General features: G+C 42.8%; 1 protein-coding gene across 1 annotated transcript in view; it reads right to left on the bottom strand.

The window, feature by feature from the left end:
• The window catches only part of MAP2K5 (mitogen-activated protein kinase kinase 5), a 192,327-nt gene that overhangs the window by 156,658 nt on the left and 15,727 nt on the right, over positions 1-19,942 (bottom strand). Inside the window, exon 4 of the mRNA XM_069766412.1 lies at positions 10,369-10,438. Coding sequence (XP_069622513.1) covers positions 10,369-10,438 — 70 coding nt within the window. The remainder of the gene's footprint in view (positions 1-10,368; positions 10,439-19,942) is intronic.

Raw genomic sequence — 19,942 nt, 5'->3', positions numbered from 1 at the left:
CCATCAATATAATTACATAAACCGTGACCTATAGTCAAAATAGGAAATAGTTAATCTCCCCTTTAATTCTGAAAATAACACTCCAAAGCACAAAATTTACTGCATTGCTATCCATCTGGGCTTAGAGGTTTCGTGGAAGCCGACCAGCTTTAGTCTATGGGCCTCCTGGTAATAACACAAAGTAAGAATATATATTATTGATTTCTGGACCCTTTGGGATAGATCATAAAGTCTAGACACTACATCTTTGCTATAAAGATACTGAGGCTTTACAAAACCATTACAAATTTCCATTTTTTTTTTGCACACACTGTAAAACACATAAAAAAAAGTACAACTAATCTGGCCAACATTTAGATGCAATTAGATTTTAGTTAAGGACCTTAAATTGGTTTATAGTTCGGACAATACATTTTTGTCAGAAAGGCCATACAATGAAAAGCAGAACAGAGACAGACCAGGAAAAGGCATATCGCCTTTTAAAGGGGTTTTCTCATCTTCTTAAAAGGGTACAATTGAAAAGGGTTTGTAAAATTGAGCAACTTTGTAATTTACCTGGTGTTAAAAATCCACTCCACTCTTAATAATGGAGGGATTTTTATTCCATAATTAACTCCTCGCTGGCAAAGATCACATAAGCAAGGAGTGCAGCACTTGCAAGCTTTTTGCTTTAGTGCTTCCAAGTGCTGCCCTGATGCTGCAGAGGCAAAGACTTCTCTGCTTGCAGGATATCAGAACTGTCAATCTTCAGGTGTGCACTCCCAGGATGCAGGAGGCAGGGGAGTGACATGCTCCCACTACTGTACACAGAGGATGAAAAAAAAACTAACTCAGAATTCTCTAACAGGTTATCTATTAATTAGGTTTTTCAGACTAGATATTTTTTAAGGGGATTATTTACCGTATATTTTTATATATATTTATGGAGTACATCTGTTTCCAGCAAATCTAAGTAAGAACCCTTAGAGTATGTGCACACAACATGATTTTCAGGTAGATTCCGTCCGGAATCCGCCTAAAAAAGTGCCCCATAAATTGAAAATAATGCACAGCAATGTCAAAACGACAGTGCTGTGTACTTCTTCAGTCTTCTGTCACTTCTACAGTATAGTGTAAAAGATGCCAGCTGACTGGGAAAATCATTGCATGAGCCTGGAAAAGCTTGATATTACCCACTCTCTTCACAACCCCATATCCGGCAGTCATACAAAATATCACCCAGATTTATAGCAATTACATAAATCTAAGCAATAGCGGAGCAGAGTTTTGAGCATCCTGGTGGAGGTGGACAGGGTAGACTTCGCTGATGCTTTCCTACGTATTAGGAGAAAACATTCTTTGACTTGGAGGGTCTAATTCAGAACCTGGGAGAGGCGCAGGGTTCTGCGGAGTGCAGCTCCGGATTTCCACAACTTGCTGTCTGTCAATACCACATGACAAATAAAGATGATTATTATGAATAGGAACAGGCTCACAGGTCTTGGCTCACACAGCGCAGGCTGCTCCCTTTCCATGTCCCCTGCACGCCACAAATTGTTGTTAAAGTCACTGTCAATTTTGATTGATTGTCTTGAAGTAAAGAATTACATTTTTGCCCGCTGCTCTGTCTCGGTGGAATGCATATTTAACCCCTGCTGTGTCAGCGGAGAGTGCGCGGTGCCCCAGCTATTAACAATCGTCACGCACTCTATAATTACTGCACACATCAATAAGCCTTTGTGCAACGCAGCAAGATGTGAAGTAATGTGTGAGCGCGGGCGGGCCTGCAGCCGGGAACAGGTGCACCGCCCCACACGTTTGGGTGGCAGAATGCGTGTGTAAATGTATCTCAGGCGTGATGGTGCTAGGGTAAATGCAAATAAACTTTGTGAATAAACAAAAAGCTCGAGAAGGTGCACGTCCAACCTCAGGAAAAAATGGACTTCCGTCACAGATGAGTGGTACAGTAAGGGGCATCAGAGACAGCACACTCAGAGTATTAAGACCACATTTTGGGCATATAATCACAATATTTTGCAACCCGTCTTAAAAGCTTTCTAAAATGTTGGCAGGGCCCATAGCTCAATTAAAATTTATTCCAGAAAGTGGAGTAATTTATAACAGATACCAGGTAATAGCTGGAGTAACCTTCCGATTCTTGTAATGAATTTGGCGCATCTTACTCCAGTAAACTTTTCTGGAAGACTAAAGTATGAAACATCAGTCTTGATGAATCGGCCCCATAACGCTGATCATTTTCCTTCAGCGTCCAGTAAGGTTTATTTCATTTTACATATAGCCTGTCCTGAAATAGGTGATCTTTAATTGACATCTGCATCAAAGTTAACATCAATGGAAGAGGATAGCACAATTATAACCAGTTTATAACGCTTTCACACGTCCTTGCTCGGATCGGAATATCCAGCCTGACCGCCGGGTCCCCTGACCTGAGCTAACTGCCTCGCAGGAATACAGTATATAGGAGCCAGCTAGGCACAGATCAGATAATCTGGGCGTCAGACTGGATATTGTGATCTATACGGACCATGAACAGAATTTAGAGTTCCGGTATTCCAGGTATAGTTGATTAACACAGGGCTGCTGAAGAACAGGGCTCCCTACCAGCTGCACTACACAGCCGTCCAATTCATCGGGATTACGGATGTTGTACAGATTCGCAAAAAACATTGAAATTGTAATCACATTTGTATCAATGGGAGACGCTTATAGGCAGCACAGCTTCAGAATATGCAGACTATCTAAGGAACTGTAAGGAATAAATATAGCCAAATTTCCTCTCCTAAACAAAACTTCTGAATCCACTTGTGGAATAAGCCTGTATTATAAGAATTCACCATAAACTCCTGCCATGATCAGTTCCTATATTCATGAATACTAGCTTAGATACAAAGTTATTGTAAAGCTGGAGAAGTCTGGTATAAGTTGTAAATGATGACCACAGAAAGTAGGAAAATGTATAATTCCTTCCCTTTAACATGGTAGTAAAAAAACAACAACATTTCTCTGTAAAATAATACACAAGTGAGCGACAACCATGTATTTCACTATAAGGCTAAACAACAATAAAATGAAAGCATTGCATTGCACCATCCCAACCAGCTCTAAAATACACAGCTCTAAAATACACAGCTCTAAAATACACAGGGAGTCGCAGACAAGTTGCAAAGAAGTTTTGCAACTTTCTTTTCTGAGAACTGCTGGGGTATGCTCCATAACACGCCTGAATAGACACTCGAAAAACGTTATAAAGAATGAAAATGTGCATTACAATGTAAAAACAACTTGCTGTTCCTATGTTCAGTCTATTGACCATCTTCAAATGTAAATTGGTTAAAAATAGTGACCTAACCACCCTACAGGTGACTTCCGCTAGGAAGCGGCTCACTAGTTCATATATACAAGCCAAAAAAAAAGAAGCAGCCTGGTGGCAAGGTCACTGCTAAAGGTGACTGAGAAGATGCCAAAGATGACGCTTCAGGAAAAATACTGTTGGAATTTTCATGAAGCGTCTTCCTGTTGCTACCATCTGAAAGACGCCATGTGCACATACCCTCACAGTTTCCATGAAGGTTAAAACCCAACATTCCTAGACTGGCCAGAAACATTCGTATATTAGGCATTGAATTGGCATCCATACTGGCAATTAACCAACATTTCCAGACCTTTTTTGCTATCCAGATAAACAATATTTGCAAAAGCAACCTCATAATATTACCTGCCTCAGTCCTAAAAGCCGAGAATATAAAGTCCCCTGGAGAAAGCATAGTTTCCTACTCCAAGTCTCCTACAAGAAATGATCTGGAAAAAATGATCTAGATGTTGTTTCAAGGCTGAGTGCTTCCGTTTCATTGATGATCTGTCACACTTTGTGATGGCTTTGGACGACTGAATGGCCCTTAAGGCTTCATATATACAGAGAATCGGTTAGTTACTATCCATCATGTGTGATCAGCCAGTAACTTCCAATAATAAAGAGGGCGTCAAGAGGTTAAACCTCATCTTGAATTTGAATTTCTAGCACAAAAGGTGAATAAAGAACGTCTCCTCTGCCATAGACACGAAGCAGAGGGGGTAGGATGTGCTAAATGTGTCGGTCTGTCACATGGTAATGCATAGTGTCATTTACTTAAACTGTTACAACAAATTCTAAGTACACAATATTACATGGGTAAATTCCGATACTTGTGTTTTTATTTGTTCATTTTATCTATAGATCTAAAAAGAGAAGGATAAAGTGTTTCTTGGATTCTTAGGAATCCAAACTAACTTTAGTTTCAGCAGCTAAATGAAGAAACCCAGAAACTGCAGTGGAGTCAATAAAAGCCTGGGGTCCTACAGATGGGGTATGGATGAATTAAAAATGCTTTGGGCTAATCAGATATTTTTGCACTAACCTCCAAAGTGTAATGAGGTTAGGAATGAATTCAGACATCCGTGTCTTACAGTCCATACATAGTCTGCAATGCCTCAACCAACCCTCAGGTCTCCTGACCTGAACTAAAGCTGCATATATGCCTATGAGGCTGTTAGTTCAGGTCAGAAGGTCTGTATATGGACTGTAAGACAAGCAAAGCCTCTGAGTCGGACTGCTCAATTTCCCTGACTCCAACTCTGACTCCACAGCACTGGTCACTACTGAGCATGTACATAAAGTGCAGCACAGATTCATCTCAACTAAAAGCCGAGCTCCTTAAATCAGGAACAGAACATTTATAGGACATTTCATAACTTTCCTAAATTCTTATGAAAAAATTTACAGCACAAACTGCATTGTACTACTGTACCCAATTTATTATTTAATTTTAGGAGTCGGAGTCAGTCCATTTTATACAAACTCTGATTCCACCAAAATGGGCACTGAAGAATATAGGATATATAATTTCATCCTATCATTTGTAACCTATCTCAGTGGTGGGTGGGGGGAAAGCCTTCAAAGGCTATGAATGACAGATCTCACACCTTGAGTCAGGGCGGGACAAAGGCTTGCTTGCAATGTAGAGTCACGCTGAAGCTGCCAAATAACATTCTAGAAACATAATACCATAAGAAGTTATGGAGATATTATACATCTTAGCAGTACATTGTGTATATTCCAAGGTCTCCAGAACATGGTGAACGCCTTTCAGGGTCTCAATACTTTATAGCACCCCAGGGAGGGGCGATACATAGAATGGCCAGTAGGAACTAGATAGCAAAGATGTGTTTAGTCTCAATGCGTAGCAGGGGCCTGGCCAGATTCAATGGCGCCAAAACCGCCGCCCTATAATCGTCCATTATAAGAGTTATGACTCATCTTAGGCTTTGGAATTTTTAGCTGCTAGAGGCAAGGGGTAGAGATTTAGGTTCAGCCCTAAGAGCAGGAGGGGAGTGACCCAAAGGAAATAAAGGCTAGTGTAAGGCCATGTGGTCTCTCTCTGTTATGCATGCACTCTACTTTAAAAAGGGGGGTCCCGTCGTGTAACATGCTGTGAAGGACTTAGGAGAAAGCTGGCAGCCCATGCCCCTTGTGGCCCAGCACACGCATTGTTGAACATCAACCTGGTAATTGACACGATTCTTCTTCTTATAGGTTTTGTCCTATCGCTATTGTATTTGCAAATCTGACCATTCTATATGTATAACCATCGTGTATATAGCATAGTGTGTACTGTGCCCTTCAGGCGATTAAATATATAATTTAACCTTGGGCTGCTTTTATCTCAATCCACACGTCCGTTTCTCGGTTTAACTTTCCATGCTACCAATGCTGTTTTCTGGCCCAATATAATCCTGTTAATGGACTGGGCTTATATTTAACAAGAAACTGAGGGAAGTCCTACCAGGCTGGCAGAGCTCGGTTTCACTGATGCTAGTGAAAGGGGCCTCAGCCTGTCAGGGTCATGAGCGAGTGTGGTGCCACTAAAGTGACTGTGTGGGCCACATCCTCTCACTCCCCTGGCCTCTCTGGGCCCATATGGACAGGGGGAGTCTGTGTAGATCTACCAAGTTGACCTTACGTATCTCCAGGGGGTGAAGAATGTCATGTTGGAGAAAGTAGGGAGACCGCATTACGTGATCCGTCTGATTATAGTAATGTCAGGAGGGGTGGCAAGATATGGGTTCATCGCAGACTCCGAAGCCACAGCCTCGAAGACAAGGATGTCTGAAATCAGCCTAAATCTTTATATGAAATACGACTGCTTGTCTGCTTCAATCAAAATAGAAAAAACTATTTGAGAATCTATGATGTGAATGGAACTGAAAATATTTGCAGAGTGAACATAAATGGAGCCATGTTTACATTTCTAAACCCTAACAGAGTAAAAAAAAAAAAAATCAAGTGACTGAGTATGGCACGTCGCCTGAGTCGAACATCACATCAGAATGAGGCTTTATCTTGACCTTTTGAAAGGCTTGTGCTGTGTCCACTACTTGGACAACTACTTCTTATATCCCACGCTTGGACCTGATAAAATAACACAAGCTTATACTCCCCTCCCGTGCTGGCACCGTTCCCACAGTGTCGGCACTCGCTCTCCGCGGGGCTTTTGTGCTGTTGTTGTGACACGTGTTCTCGGTGCCCAATGAGCACTTACGTCACGGTCTTCACCTTGGTACAAATTGAGTAAGAGGATGCCAGGGATCAGCTGCGGCCCGGACGTCCTCTTCATTCTCAATCTGTACAATGGCGGGGACAGTGACGCCAACGCTGATTGGGCACCGGCGTCACGTGTCACAACCAACCACAGCACCATGCCACGGGAACGGCACCAGCACGGGAGGGGAGTATAGGCTATTTTATAGGGGCCAAACATTTATATCAAGAAGGGGCTGTCCTACAGGACAACCCCTTTAAACGTCAGGGTAAGGATTGCTCCATCATGGTATGTACAGCTTTAGGTGTCAAGGGCTACATCTGTATCAAAAGCAGTGCCAAGGAAAAGTGGAGGAGTTGAATATACCAACCAATTAGGGTTGCTTCTTTCTTCTCTGTAGAATTGTTTGTTCGTCAAATTCTTCAATTTTTATTTGCACCGATTTTGATAGATTTCCCCAATATGTATTATTAAAAAGGACACAAAATTACATCAACAGAGAAGTAAAATAGTTATACTAGATTGAAAAGTAAGTCAGGTTGAGGCTGCGGTCACACTAGCAGTATGTGGTCAGTATTTTACATCAGTTTTTGTAAGCCAAAACCAGGAGTGGGTGATAAATACAGAAGTGGTGCATATGTTTCTATTATACTTTTCCTCTAATTGTTCCATTCCTGGTTTTGGCTTACAAATACTGATGTAAAATACTGACCAAATACTGCTAGTGTGACGGCAGCCTAATAGCGAGGCCAAACTGCAGGCACTAACAACATTCAACCCTGTTTTCAGTGTGTACCCATGCATGTGTACACATATTTGGGGGTCTGTTACAAACCCCCAAATATAACAGAAAGCATGGAAAGTCTACTTCTAAAGCAGATAGATGAAGCTGCAACCCATAATGAGGTCCTGGTTATGGGGGACTTTAACTACCCGGATATTAACTGGGAAACAGAAACCTGTGAAACCCATAAAGGCAACAGGTTTCTGCTAATAACCAAGAAAAATTATCTTTCACAATTGGTGCAGAATCCAACCAGAGGAGCAGCACTTTTAGACCTAATACTATCTAATAGACCTGACAGAATAACAAATCTGCAGGTGGTCGGGCATCTAGGAAATAGCGACCACAATATTGTGCAGTTTCACCTGTCTTTCACTAGGGGGACTTGTCAGGGAGTCACAAAAACATTGAACTTTAGGAAGGCAAAGTTTGAACAGCTTAGAGATGCCCTTAATCTGGTAGACTGGGACAATATCCTCAGAAATGAGAATACAGATAATAAATGGGAAATGTTTAAGAACATCCTAAATAGGCAGTGTAAGCGGTTTGTACCTTGTGGGAATAAAAGGACTAGAAATAGGAAAAACCCAATGTGGCTAAACAAAGAAGTAAGACAGGCAATTAACAGTAAAAAGAAAGCATTTGCACTACTAAAGCAGGATGGCACCATTGAAGCTCTAAAAAACTATAGGGAGAAAAATACTTTATCTAAAAAACTAATTAAAGCTGCCAAAAAGGAAACAGAGAAGCACATTGCTAAGGAGAGTAAAACTAATCCCAAACTGTTCTTCAACTATATCAATAGTAAAAGAATAAAAACTGAAAATGTAGGCCCCTTAAAAAATAGTGAGGAAAGAATGGTTGTAGATGACGAGGAAAAAGCTAACATATTAAACACCTTCTTCTCCACGGTATTCACGGTGGAAAATGAAATGCTAGGTGAAATCCCAAGAAACAATGAAAACCCTATATTAAGGGTCACCAATCTAACCCAAGAAGAGGTGCGAAACCGGCTAAATAAGATTAAAATAGATAAATCTCCGGGTCCGGATGGCATACACCCACGAGTACTAAGAGAACTAAGTAATGTAATAGATAAACCATTATTTCTTATTTTTAGTGACTCTATAGCGACAGGGTCTGTTCCGCAGGACTGGCGCATAGCAAATGTGGTGCCAATATTCAAAAAGGACTCTAAAAGTGAACCTGGAAATTATAGGCCAGTAAGTCTAACCTCTATTGTTGGTAAAATATTTGAAGGGTTTCTGAGGGATGTTATTCTGGATTATCTCAATGAGAATAACTGTTTAACTCCATATCAGCATGGGTTTATGAGAAATCGCTCCTGTCAAACCAATCTAATCAGTTTTTATGAAGAGGTAAGCTATAGACTGGACCACGGTGAGTCATTGGACGTGGTATATCTCGATTTTTCCAAAGCGTTTGATACCGTGCCGCACAAGAGGTTGGTACACAAAATGAGAATGCTTGGTCTGGGGGAAAATGTGTGTAAATGGGTTAGTAACTGGCTTAGTGATAGAAAGCAGAGGGTGGTTATAAATGGTATAGTCTCTAACTGGGTCGCTGTGACCAGTGGGGTACCGCAGGGGTCAGTATTGGGACCTGTTCTCTTCAACATATTCATTAATGATCTGGTAGAAGGTTTACACAGTAAAATATCGATATTTGCAGATGATACAAAACTATGTAAAGCAGTTAATACAAGAGAAGATAGTATTCTGCTACAGATGGATCTGGATAAGTTGGAAACTTGGGCTGAAAGGTGGCAGATGAGGTTTAACAATGATTAATGTAAGGTTATACACATGGGAAGAGGGAATCAATATCACCATTACACACTGAACGGGAAACCACTGGGTAAATCTGACAGGGAGAAGGACTTGGGGATCCTAGTTAATGATAAACTTACCTGGAGCAGCCAGTGCCAGGCAGCAGCTGCCAAGGCAAACAGGATCATGGGGTGCATTAAAAGAGGTCTGGATACACATGATGAGAGCATTATACTGCCTCTGTACAAATCCCTAGTTAGACCGCACATGGAGTACTGTGTCCAGTTTTGGGCACCGGTGCTCAGGAAGGATATAATGGAACTAGAGAGAGTACAAAGGAGGGCAACAAAATTAATAAAGGGGATGGGAGAACTACAATACCCAGATAGATTAGCGAAATTAGGATTATTTAGTCTAGAAAAAAGACGACTGAGGGGCGATCTAATAACCATGTATAAGTATATAAGGGGACAATACAAATATCTCGCTGAGGATCTGTTTATACCAAGGAAGGTGACGGGCACAAGGGGGCATTCTTTGCGTCTGGAGGAGAGAAGGTTTTTCCACCAACATAGAAGAGGATTCTTTACTGTTAGGGCAGTGAGAATCTGGAATTGCTTGCCTGAGGAGGTGGTGATGGCGAACTCAGTCGAGGGGTTCAAGAGAGGCCTGGATGTCTTCCTGGAGCAGAACACTATTGTATCATACAATTATTAGGTTCTGTAGAAGGACGTAGATGTGGGGATTTATTATGATGGAATATAGGCTGAACTGGATGGACAAATGTCTTTTTTCGGCCTTACTAACTATGTTACTATGTTACTATGTGGTGTAAAGCCATACAGCGATTAGGAGAAAAAAAAAATGGAGCAAAAACATACAATTAATTTTTTTTTTAAATGTTCCATAATATACAGCAGGATCCATCAGACACCCATGAGAAAAAGTTGAGGTAGCACAAGTGCAAAATACTGATGTACAAACACTGTGACCAGGTATTGGTAAGTATGGCCCTTTTATTCTGTGATTTGGGGGGGAATTTAATGCCCTTTAAATTTAAGTGTGAACCTACCCAACAATATTTACCTCTGATTGTCAAATGAATATTAAATATGTCACCAAAAGAATAATGAAAATGCTGATGGATGTGCATGCATATGATGCAAACAGTGGGTCTAGGGAAGGGCAGGTACATGCAGGGGCAAAAGAGACCACCTACCACGTGGATAGATTTGCAGAGGTTCTATCAAAGGGCTGCTGGTCTGCTGCTCAAGGACCATGGTACAGTACTGCAAGGAAAAAACAAGAATAGTATTAAGAATAGGAGTTCTGCAAACACAATGTGTATTTCAGAGTCATGTAAGAAAACAGTGCATCTGAAACACACAGCAACCAGACCCGCAGTGTCTTTCAAAGACTTACCGTTACACTAAACAACTTACCAACGATCACGACCAGCGATACGACCTGGCCGTGATAGTTGGCAAGACAGCTCTCTCCAGCGACCAACGATCAGGGGAACTACTTCGGCATCGTTGAAACGGTCTTCAACGATGCCGAAGTCCCCCTGCAGCACCCGGGTAACCAGGGTAAACATCGGGTTACTAAGCCCAGGGCCGCGCTTAGTAACCCGATATTTACCCTGGTTACCATTGTAAAAGTAAAAAAAAAAAAAAAACACTACATACTCACATTCTGATGTCTGTCACGTCCCCCGCTGTCAGCTTCCCGCACTGACTGTGTCAGCGACGGCCGTAAAGCAGAGCACAGCGGTGACGTTACCGCTGTGTTCTGCTTTACGGCCGGCGCTGACAGTCAGTGCAGGGAAGCTGACTTAGTAACCCGATGTTTACCCTGGTTACAAGTGAACACACACGCCGATCCAGCGATGACAGCGACCAAAAAAAAGGTCCTGATCATTCCCCAACGACCAACGATCTCCTAGCAGGGGCCTGATTGTTGGTCGCTGTCACACAACGAGATCGTTAGCGGGATCGTTGCTACGTCACAAAAAGCGTGACGTTGCAACGATATCGTTAACGAAATCGTTATGTGTGAAGGTACCTGTAACAGCCCCTGCCTCCTTCCTGAAACAAAGCATCAACAGTGGCTCATTTCAGGGGCTGGGCTATTACTTGTGCACAATGACCGAGCCCTCTCTATTGCCGGCTTAGATCAGCAGTAACCAGCCAGCAACAGTGTGCGTTGTCAGAATTCTTGGCGTGCAGAGAAAGCGTTACCCCCACAAGTGACATCACTGGTTTCTGCACACTGGGTATTCTAACAATGAGCTCTATTGCCAGCTTGTTACTGTTGATTTGAGCCAGAAATAGAGAGTGCGCTGTCATTGTGCACATCACACAGCGTGCAGGGATTAGCCCAGCCCCTGAAATAAGTCACAGATGATAATACTTCATTTCAGGGAGGGGGCGAAGACTGCAGCCTCTTCCCCTGATGACACTGAGGGGGTTGGACACAATGACCCTGGAGGTACCCTCCAACTCTAACATTCTATGATTCTACCTGTAATGCAAATAAAGAACACATTTTAGGACTACCTGAGACAAGAGACCCTACCAAGTTTAGGGATATGCATTAAATGTTGAAGGCTTATGTAAAGGTTTTTGGGCATCATTTGACATGGAAAACATTATTTTGTACATGTTATTGTTACCTTTAGTTAAAAAAAAAAAAGTTGCAGAGTTTCAGGCTGCGGTTCTCGTTTCTGCATACATTTTTAGACCCCCCTGATATGCAGTTTTCAACCGTCCAGTTCCAGATTTTCTCATTTTGGAGTGTCTCTCTCAGTAATACATGCTGAATGTGAGATCTGTTCGTCTGGCAGAGGATGCAGTAGGTTCTTTACTCCCTCTATATAGTGATATACAGCCTGGGTGATTCACTCCTTCCCAAAACAGACTATTACATATATTTTTTCATCTATAAATATAATTGGTTAAGCTATGTGATTTGCTCTCCCTGAAGACAGATGCTTTCTTTCCTTTCCACACACTGATCTGCCTTGTAGAGCCTTCTCCAACTCTCAATCACTGAAAGGAGGAGAGTAGAAAGAGCCAACACACACAGAAGCAGTGTACTGTCTGATCTGTTGGAAGTAGCAGGACTGCCAGCTATGTACAAGAGTTGCACAGATTCTACAGACGTGAAAATAGTAATTTTTATATTTTAAATGAAAACCATTAAAACGTTGCTTAATTTTGCATTTCGGAAGCAAATATATAGGTGTGTATGTGTGTGTGTGTATCAAGTCATGCCCACTCAGCATAGCAGGCCACATTTAGCTCATTCGTGTTAGAATGGAGGTGCTCCTGTGAGGCATGACATCAAGGGAAAGGGAGGAGCCTCATGGATAGAGATCTGAGCGGGAAATGAGAAAATGAGAGAAGTGAGATGCTGCTGCAGTATGAGGCTGTGTATAGAGAAGAGTGAGGCGCTGCAGGTGGATGCTGTGTATAAGGCCACATTCACACGTTCAGTATTTGGTATTTTACCTCAGTATTTATAACCCAAAACCACGAGTGGGAGAAAAATACAGAAGTGGTGACGTGTTTCTAATAAACTTTTCCTCTGTATTACTTCAAGTTTTAGCTTACAAATACTGAGGTAAAAATACTGACCAAATAACGTGTGAACGAGGTCTAAGGCCATGTTCACACAGTGCGTTTTTTTCTGCGGAACCGCAGCGTTTTTGCCGCTGCGGTTCCGCAGCTGTTTTCCATGCAGGGTACAGTACAATGTACCCTATGGAAAACAGGAACCACTGTGCACACGATCCTGAAATTCAGAAAAAAAAGCCGCGCTGGATAGCTGCGGGAAAAAAGAAGTACCATGTCACTTCTTTTTTCGGAGCCGCAGCGGTTCTGCACCCATAGACCTCCATTGTGAGGTCAAACCCGCAGTAAAACCCGCAGATCAAAAATATATCTGCGGGTTTTATTGCGGTTTGTGGTGCCGAACCGCTGCTGCAGGAAGTGCGGGGAAGCGGGCGGAAGTGCGTGGGCGGAGTGTGGCTGCCCCGATCCCACCCCCCATGCTCCGATGCCGCCCCCGTGCTCCGATGCCCCCCCCCCCGTGCTCCGATGCCCCCCCCCCCCCGTGCTCCGATGCCCCCCCCCCCGTGCCCTAATCTTCCCCCCTTATACCTCCCGGTGTCCGTCCGTCCGTCTTCTCCCTGGGCGCCGCCATCTTGCAAAATGGCGGGCGCATGCGCAGTGCGCCCGCCGAATCTGCCGGCCGGCAGATTCGTTCCAAAGTGCATTTTGATCACTGAGATATAACCTATCTCAGTGATCAAAATAAAAAAAAATAGTAAATGACTATCCCTACCTATGGGGGTGACAAAGGGGGGGGGCCCTTTGTCACCCCCATAGGTAGGGACAATAAAAAAATTAAGAATTTTTTTTTTTTTCCACTAAGGTTAGAATAGGGTTAGGGTTAGGGTTAGGGGTAGGGTTAGGGTATTTTCAGCCATTTTAACCCTAAAAAACTTCCTAGAAAACACACAGACTCTGCATAGAAAACTGCATCAAAAAACGGAAAAAGGACCTGCGTTTTCTGCAAAGAGCTGCGGTTTTTAGTCCTGAAATAAAGGATGGAAATCAGGAACGTGTGAACATACCCTAAAGGAGAAAAGTGTGGTGCTGCAGAAGAAGTAGGCTGTGTACACGATATGCTTTATTGCAATTAGTGCAATTTCTCTCGGGATCAAGTGTTTCCAATTGTATACGGAAGAGGAGTGTGAGGTGCTGCCGGAGGAGGCGACTATAAAGGAGAAAAGCTGTGCCGTTGAAAAATGCTGTGTATAAAGGAGGAGCGTGAGGTGCAGGAGGAGGCAGTGTATAAAGGAGGAGCGTGAGGTGCAGGAGGAGGCTGTGTACAAAGGAGGAGCGTGAGGTGCAGGAGGAGGCTGTGTACAAAGGAGGAGCGTGAGGTGCAGGAGGAACAAGGCCCCTTAACTGCCGTAAGAGTCGTTAAGGGGTTAATATTGTGTCAAAAAAAACCAAAAACTTTTGCTTCAACAAAATGGCGCCGGTTGTGTTCCGTGTACCAGCGCGAGAGCGTTGCTATATTCAACAGCGACAATTTCTTTTTCTTTATTATAATTTGTTATAACTAACAAGTGTGCACATTTCAGAGCCGATTCCACAGTGTACACAGTCCCTGCACTGCATATTTGCCATAATTGGCATACATTCATTTTACGGTATTATTATTATTATTTATTGTTATAGCGCCATTTATTCCATGGCGCTTTACATGTGAGGAGGGGTAGTATATATTGGTCTGCTTTTTTCCCCTATACAGAGTATTCTACATATACCAGCATAATTTTATGCAAAAGAGAAAGAAATTACAGCAGCAATATTTCTATTCTACCTTATAAAACCGCTAGTAGAACCATTCATCCTGAATTTTATATGACAAATTGCTACTGTATCTTCAGTAAATGGATTGAGAAGGCTAAATGCAAAAGTTAATTTCTATATTAACAAGCAGCTAACTAGAATATGATTTCATATCTTCTATAAACTTGCCAAAGAGGTTTCATTTCAAATTTCACCACTATTATATTACTCTCCCTACCACTCGTTCCTCACTTTCTTAGTACGGTACTTATACTTGAAGCAAAATATATGACTGACCTACATTTATGCATACATTAAAAGTGGGTAATGTTTAAGAAGGAGAGATCAGCGAGTCAATTATGATGAAGCAAATTTTCTATTAACGGACTTCCAGATATGCAAAAATATGGATTCAGCAAAAATTGCAACTTGCCAACAAAGTGCATTTTCCACAATTCACTCATCTCTGTACATAAGCAGATAAAGATTAAACCTCATCCTAATTAAACTTTTGAAGTGCTTTGTCAAAAAAAATATTTAGACCCCCACCTCATAACAGCCCAAATTTCTAGACACATTAGATACTTGGTTCCCGAGCACATAGTACTAAAATAATATAAAAACAGTCCAGCATCGGGTCGAGGTAGATGCTTCATTCTTTATTACAATCCTCTAAACCCATTGGAAACAAATGGAAAGTTAGTTCACTCATGGATTTCAGGTGGTTGTTCCACCCTTTAAAATGGTTGTATACCACTGAACAACCCCATCCTAAAAGGAATCTGTAACCCCTTGGAGGTACCTAAGCTTTTAATATGGGTATGCAAGTTCTAGAGTATTTAAAATAGTCAGTCCTGTATGCCTCACATCTGCGTTCGGTGCTGTCTGCCAGCTGTGGCTTATCAGAGGCCATAGCTGGCAGACAGCAACAACATGACATTGCTTACAGCTCTTTAAAATATGTAGCTGCCTCTTTTTAAAGAGACAAAAGTAATTTCTACAATTATCTCAAAAACTCTTTAATAGGCTGAATGAGCTATTCCCTCGTTAATCCATCATAAATTAGGCAGATAAAAGGTCTGGAGTTGATTCTAGATGTGGCATTTGCATTTGGAAGCTGTTACTGTGAGCCCACAACATAAAGTCAAAGGCGCACTCAATGAAAAACAACAGACCATCATTAGGCAAAAAAAAAAAAAAGATACATACATCAGAGTTAGCAGAAATGTTAGGAGCGGCCAAATCAACAGTTTGGTACATTCTGCAAGAAAAAAAAAAGCACACTGGAGAGCTTGACAACTCAAAAAGGCCTGGCCGTCCAATGGCGCTGGGTCACTAGTGTTTATTGATGATGTGACTGAAGACAGAAGCAGCCAGATGAATTCTTGAGTGTACAGGGCGATACTTTCTGCTCAGATTTAACCACATGCAGCAAGGCTGATTGGACGGCACAGTACAGATGGGCAATGACCCAAAACATACTGAGAAAGCAACCTAAGAGTTCTTTTAAAACAAAAGAAGTGGAATATTCTGCAATGGCCGAGTCAATCATCAGATCTCAACCCTATCAAGCATGCATTTCACATGCTTAAGACAAAAACTTTAGTGTCAAGCAGCCGGGAAGGCAATGGCTGTCTTACTGGGAAGGTTCTGGCACTTTGGATAAAGGTGAGAGGTGGGGCAGATCCCAATGTCAGCTGCTGCCAGGAGACATGGCACGCTATGTCTTCTGGTTCAGGTATGCGATGGGAGGTTCCTTTCTCTCCGCTCCTTCCTCTGTCACTCTGAGCACAGGGTGGAGATTGGACGTTACCTCAGCGGTGCCAGGTGATCCATGAGAGGGATATTTAAACCTGCCATATACTCTTGTTCAATGCGGATTATTCAGTTGCACTTCAGTGTTATGATTGATAGTTCTTTGGCAAGCTTTTCTTTGGGTTGTCTCCGGCTCTGTAGTATGGTACCCTCTGGCTCCTACGGCCCTGTTTTTATCTCCCTGATCTTCCAAGTTTGTTTGTTAGGGGATGAGAAGACTAGATTGGGTCTAGACTTACCTGGGAGGGGATCCCAAGACATGGGCCTTTACCTTAACTGATGATTCCCCTGCCTGTAACTCTGTTGGGGAATTTTTTTTAGGGCTCTGGGGCTTATTTATGATGCACCAGATAGTGCCACCATTGCAGAGTCTAACCTCAGAGCACTTCATCAGGGCAACCTTCCTGCAGAGAATTATGGTTCTCAGTTTAGGCGGAGGTCTGTTGAAGTGGGGTGGAACGATGCTGTTTTGCGAAGTATGTTCTTGGATGGTTGGCGAACCCCCTTAAGAACATGCTGGTTCACCACTGGCCGCCTCAAAGTCTGGAGGGCACCATTACTCTTACTACCGGATAAGTCCACCCCTAGAAAAGTGTTGCCTGCTCCGAAGTTGCCCATTTCTTCAGGGGAGGGACCTATGCAGTTAGGGAGAGTTGCCCATTTGGATGACCAAAGACAGCACTGTTGGGAACAGAGACTGTGCCTTCTCTGCAGATTGGGTAAACCCCTGGCGTGGGGTCTCCCTCGCCTGGAGCATCCGGGAAACAACCGCGTCTAGTTGGAGTGGGGGCTCCCCATCTAGGTGCCCAGGTACCACTGTTTAAAAAAGTTTTTTCCTATTGTTTTGGCTTTTCAGGGAAGTGTGGTGCAGGTTCGTGCCTTTGTTGATTGTGTGGCAGGGGTGATTTTTTTGCACATTTCGACAGCCAGGGCCCTGTGAATACTCCTTAGACCTCTGAAACCAGCCATTAAGCTTACCTCTATGGATAATTCCTTCCTCACCCAGTGCGATGAGACTATTACTGATAGTCTAGTATTCATTCAGGTAGGGAGTTTCCACAAGGAAGAAATTACTTTCCTGGTTCTTCGCGCCCTCCCAGCCGCTGGTGGTTTTGAGTCTTCCCTGTCATAGATAACTTAATCCCCATATTGATTGGGTTTGTGGGGACTTCGTAAGTTGAAGTGAGGAGCGTCGGGGAAACTGCTTCCGGGAAATCAATCGAGCCGGGCGTTCCACTACTCAGGTCCCTCGGTACAGTAAAGAGTTTCCTGAGGTATTCTCTGAAAGGGGAAGCTTGGTATTACCACCACATTGGCCTTATGATTGTGATTTACAATTGATTGCGTGCCCCCCGCCCAAGGGGAAAATCTTTAATTTTTCAGAATCTGAGAGGGTTACTATGAGGAATTATGTTTGGGGAAAAATCTACATCTGTCCCTCAAAATCTCCTGTGGGAGCAGTTTTCTTTTTTAGTAGCTAAAAATGATGGGGGTTTACGGAATTGACTATTGAGACTTGAATAGATCATTGTAAGAGACCAGTAACCCCTTCCTCTCAGCCCTGACTTGTTTAATCAACTTACTGGAGCCAAGATCTACATTAGATCTTAAAGGGTGCTTTCAGCCTTGTCCGCATCAAGGCTGGGGACGAGTGGAAGAAAGCCTTCAATACGGACGAAAGGCATTATGAGTATCTAGTCATGCCATTTGGTCTTTGTAATGCCTGTTGTATTTCAGGCTTTAGTTAATAACGTTTTCAGGGATATTTTGGGGTTATTCGTTATTGTGTATATTGATGATATTTTAATTTTATCTAAAGATGTGTATTCCCACAGAGATCATGTTCGTATTGTCCTCAGTAGGCTGAAGGAAAATTTCTTGTATGTTAATTTACCCAAATGTTATTTTGAGGTGGAGAAGGTTGGATTTCGGGGGGTTATCTTGTTGCCTGCCAGTTTTTGCATGGTTCACGCCAAGGTGCTAGCAATATGGGACTAGGTCCAACCCAGGAGCCTTAAGGTTCTTCAAAGGTTCTTCGGTTTTGCCAACTACTATAGAAGGTTCATTAAGTGTTTTTGTAAGATTGTCAAACCCTTTCCTGATCTCACCTGCAAAGAAACAGATGTGTCAAAGTGGGGGGGGGGGGGGGGGGAGGGGGGTTGAGGCTAACAGAACATTTTCCTGTCTCAAAAAGGCATTTTCTTCAGTCTCAGGCCTGGTTCAGCCCAATTTGGATACACCGTTTGTTGTGGAAGTAGATACATCAGAAGTAGGAGTTGGGGCGGTATTGTCCCAGGGGGTCGTCTTCTTTTAACCACCTTCAACCTTGTGCCCTTTTCTCAAGGAGGTTCTGTTCCACAGAATTAAGTCACGATGTAGGTGACCAGGAGTTGATGGCCATTAAATGGGCTCTCAAGAAATGGAGGCACTTTCGGGATGGTGGAAGACATCCATTCATAGTCTTCACATACCATAAAAAAATAAATTTACCTGGAAAATGCCAAGAGGCAAGATGGGTCTTGATTTTTTTCACCATTTCATTTTTCCATTTCTTATATTCCTGGATCTAGAAATACTTGTGCAGATGCACTTTCTCGGAGCCTGTGACTCGTCCACAAAGAGGAGCTTAGTTCATCCCCTATTCTTTCCCCAGGAATGGTGGTTGCTACTAATGTTGAATGGAAAGTACTCAAATCACCAATAGATAAGATGTTTGTGCCTGTAACCTTAGGCTCTGTATTACACAGAGGTGGCATGATTCTGTACTGGCTGGTCAACCATGAGTTAATGGGGCCATGCTTTTGGTTAGACAAGAATACTGGTGGCATTCTTTATGTAAGGACGCTGAGGTGTTTGTCCAGTCCTGTGAGGTGTGCGCCAGAAGTAACGTACAGCGGTCGGCTCAAGCTGGTAAGCTCCTCCCTCTTTCTATCCCAGACCGACCCTGGTTGCACATCTCAATGGATTTTATAATGCATCTCCCCACCTCTGCAGGTTTGACTTATCTGGGTTGTTGACCGTTTCTCCCGGCCAGTGTCATCTTTTTCCTCAGTTGCCGTAATTTTTTGATATGGTAAATACATTTATTAGTGTGGTTAGGTTGCATGGTGCCCCTGTTAATATTATGTCCGATCGGGGTGCACAGTTTATTTCCAAATTTTGGAAAGCCTTTTGTGGGCAGATTTGGATGGAACTGTATTTTTCCTTTGCATACCACCCTCAGTCTAATGGTCTCTCTGAGAGGGCCAATTAGTTGCTGGAAATTTCTCTCAGGTGCTTCTGTTCTCATAACAAACTCGAATGGGGGGCTTACTTACCATAGGCAGAATTTGCCCTTAACAGACATCATGAGTCTTTGGGAACGTTCCCCTTCTTTTGCAATTTTGGGTTCCATCTCAGGTCTCCTGCCTTCCTCAAAGGTTGGGAAGAGATTCTGATATCACCAATAGACTGAAAGGGGTATTGGAGGAAATTCGCCGGCAGTTCCACAAAGCAACATTCAGCCAGAAGGTTGCAACTCAGAGGGAAAATCTGGCGGTTGGGGATTTGTTGTGGGTGTCCACAATAAACTTAAAACTTAAGGTTCCTTGCTTTAAGCTCACCCCTAGTTTC

The sequence above is a fragment of the Ranitomeya imitator genome, chromosome 4, assembly GCF_032444005.1.
Source record: "Ranitomeya imitator isolate aRanImi1 chromosome 4, aRanImi1.pri, whole genome shotgun sequence".
Classification (NCBI taxonomy): domain Eukaryota; kingdom Metazoa; phylum Chordata; class Amphibia; order Anura; family Dendrobatidae; genus Ranitomeya; species Ranitomeya imitator.
The sequence above is the reverse complement of the archived record's forward strand: the minus strand, read 5'-3'. Positions and strand labels throughout refer to the sequence as shown.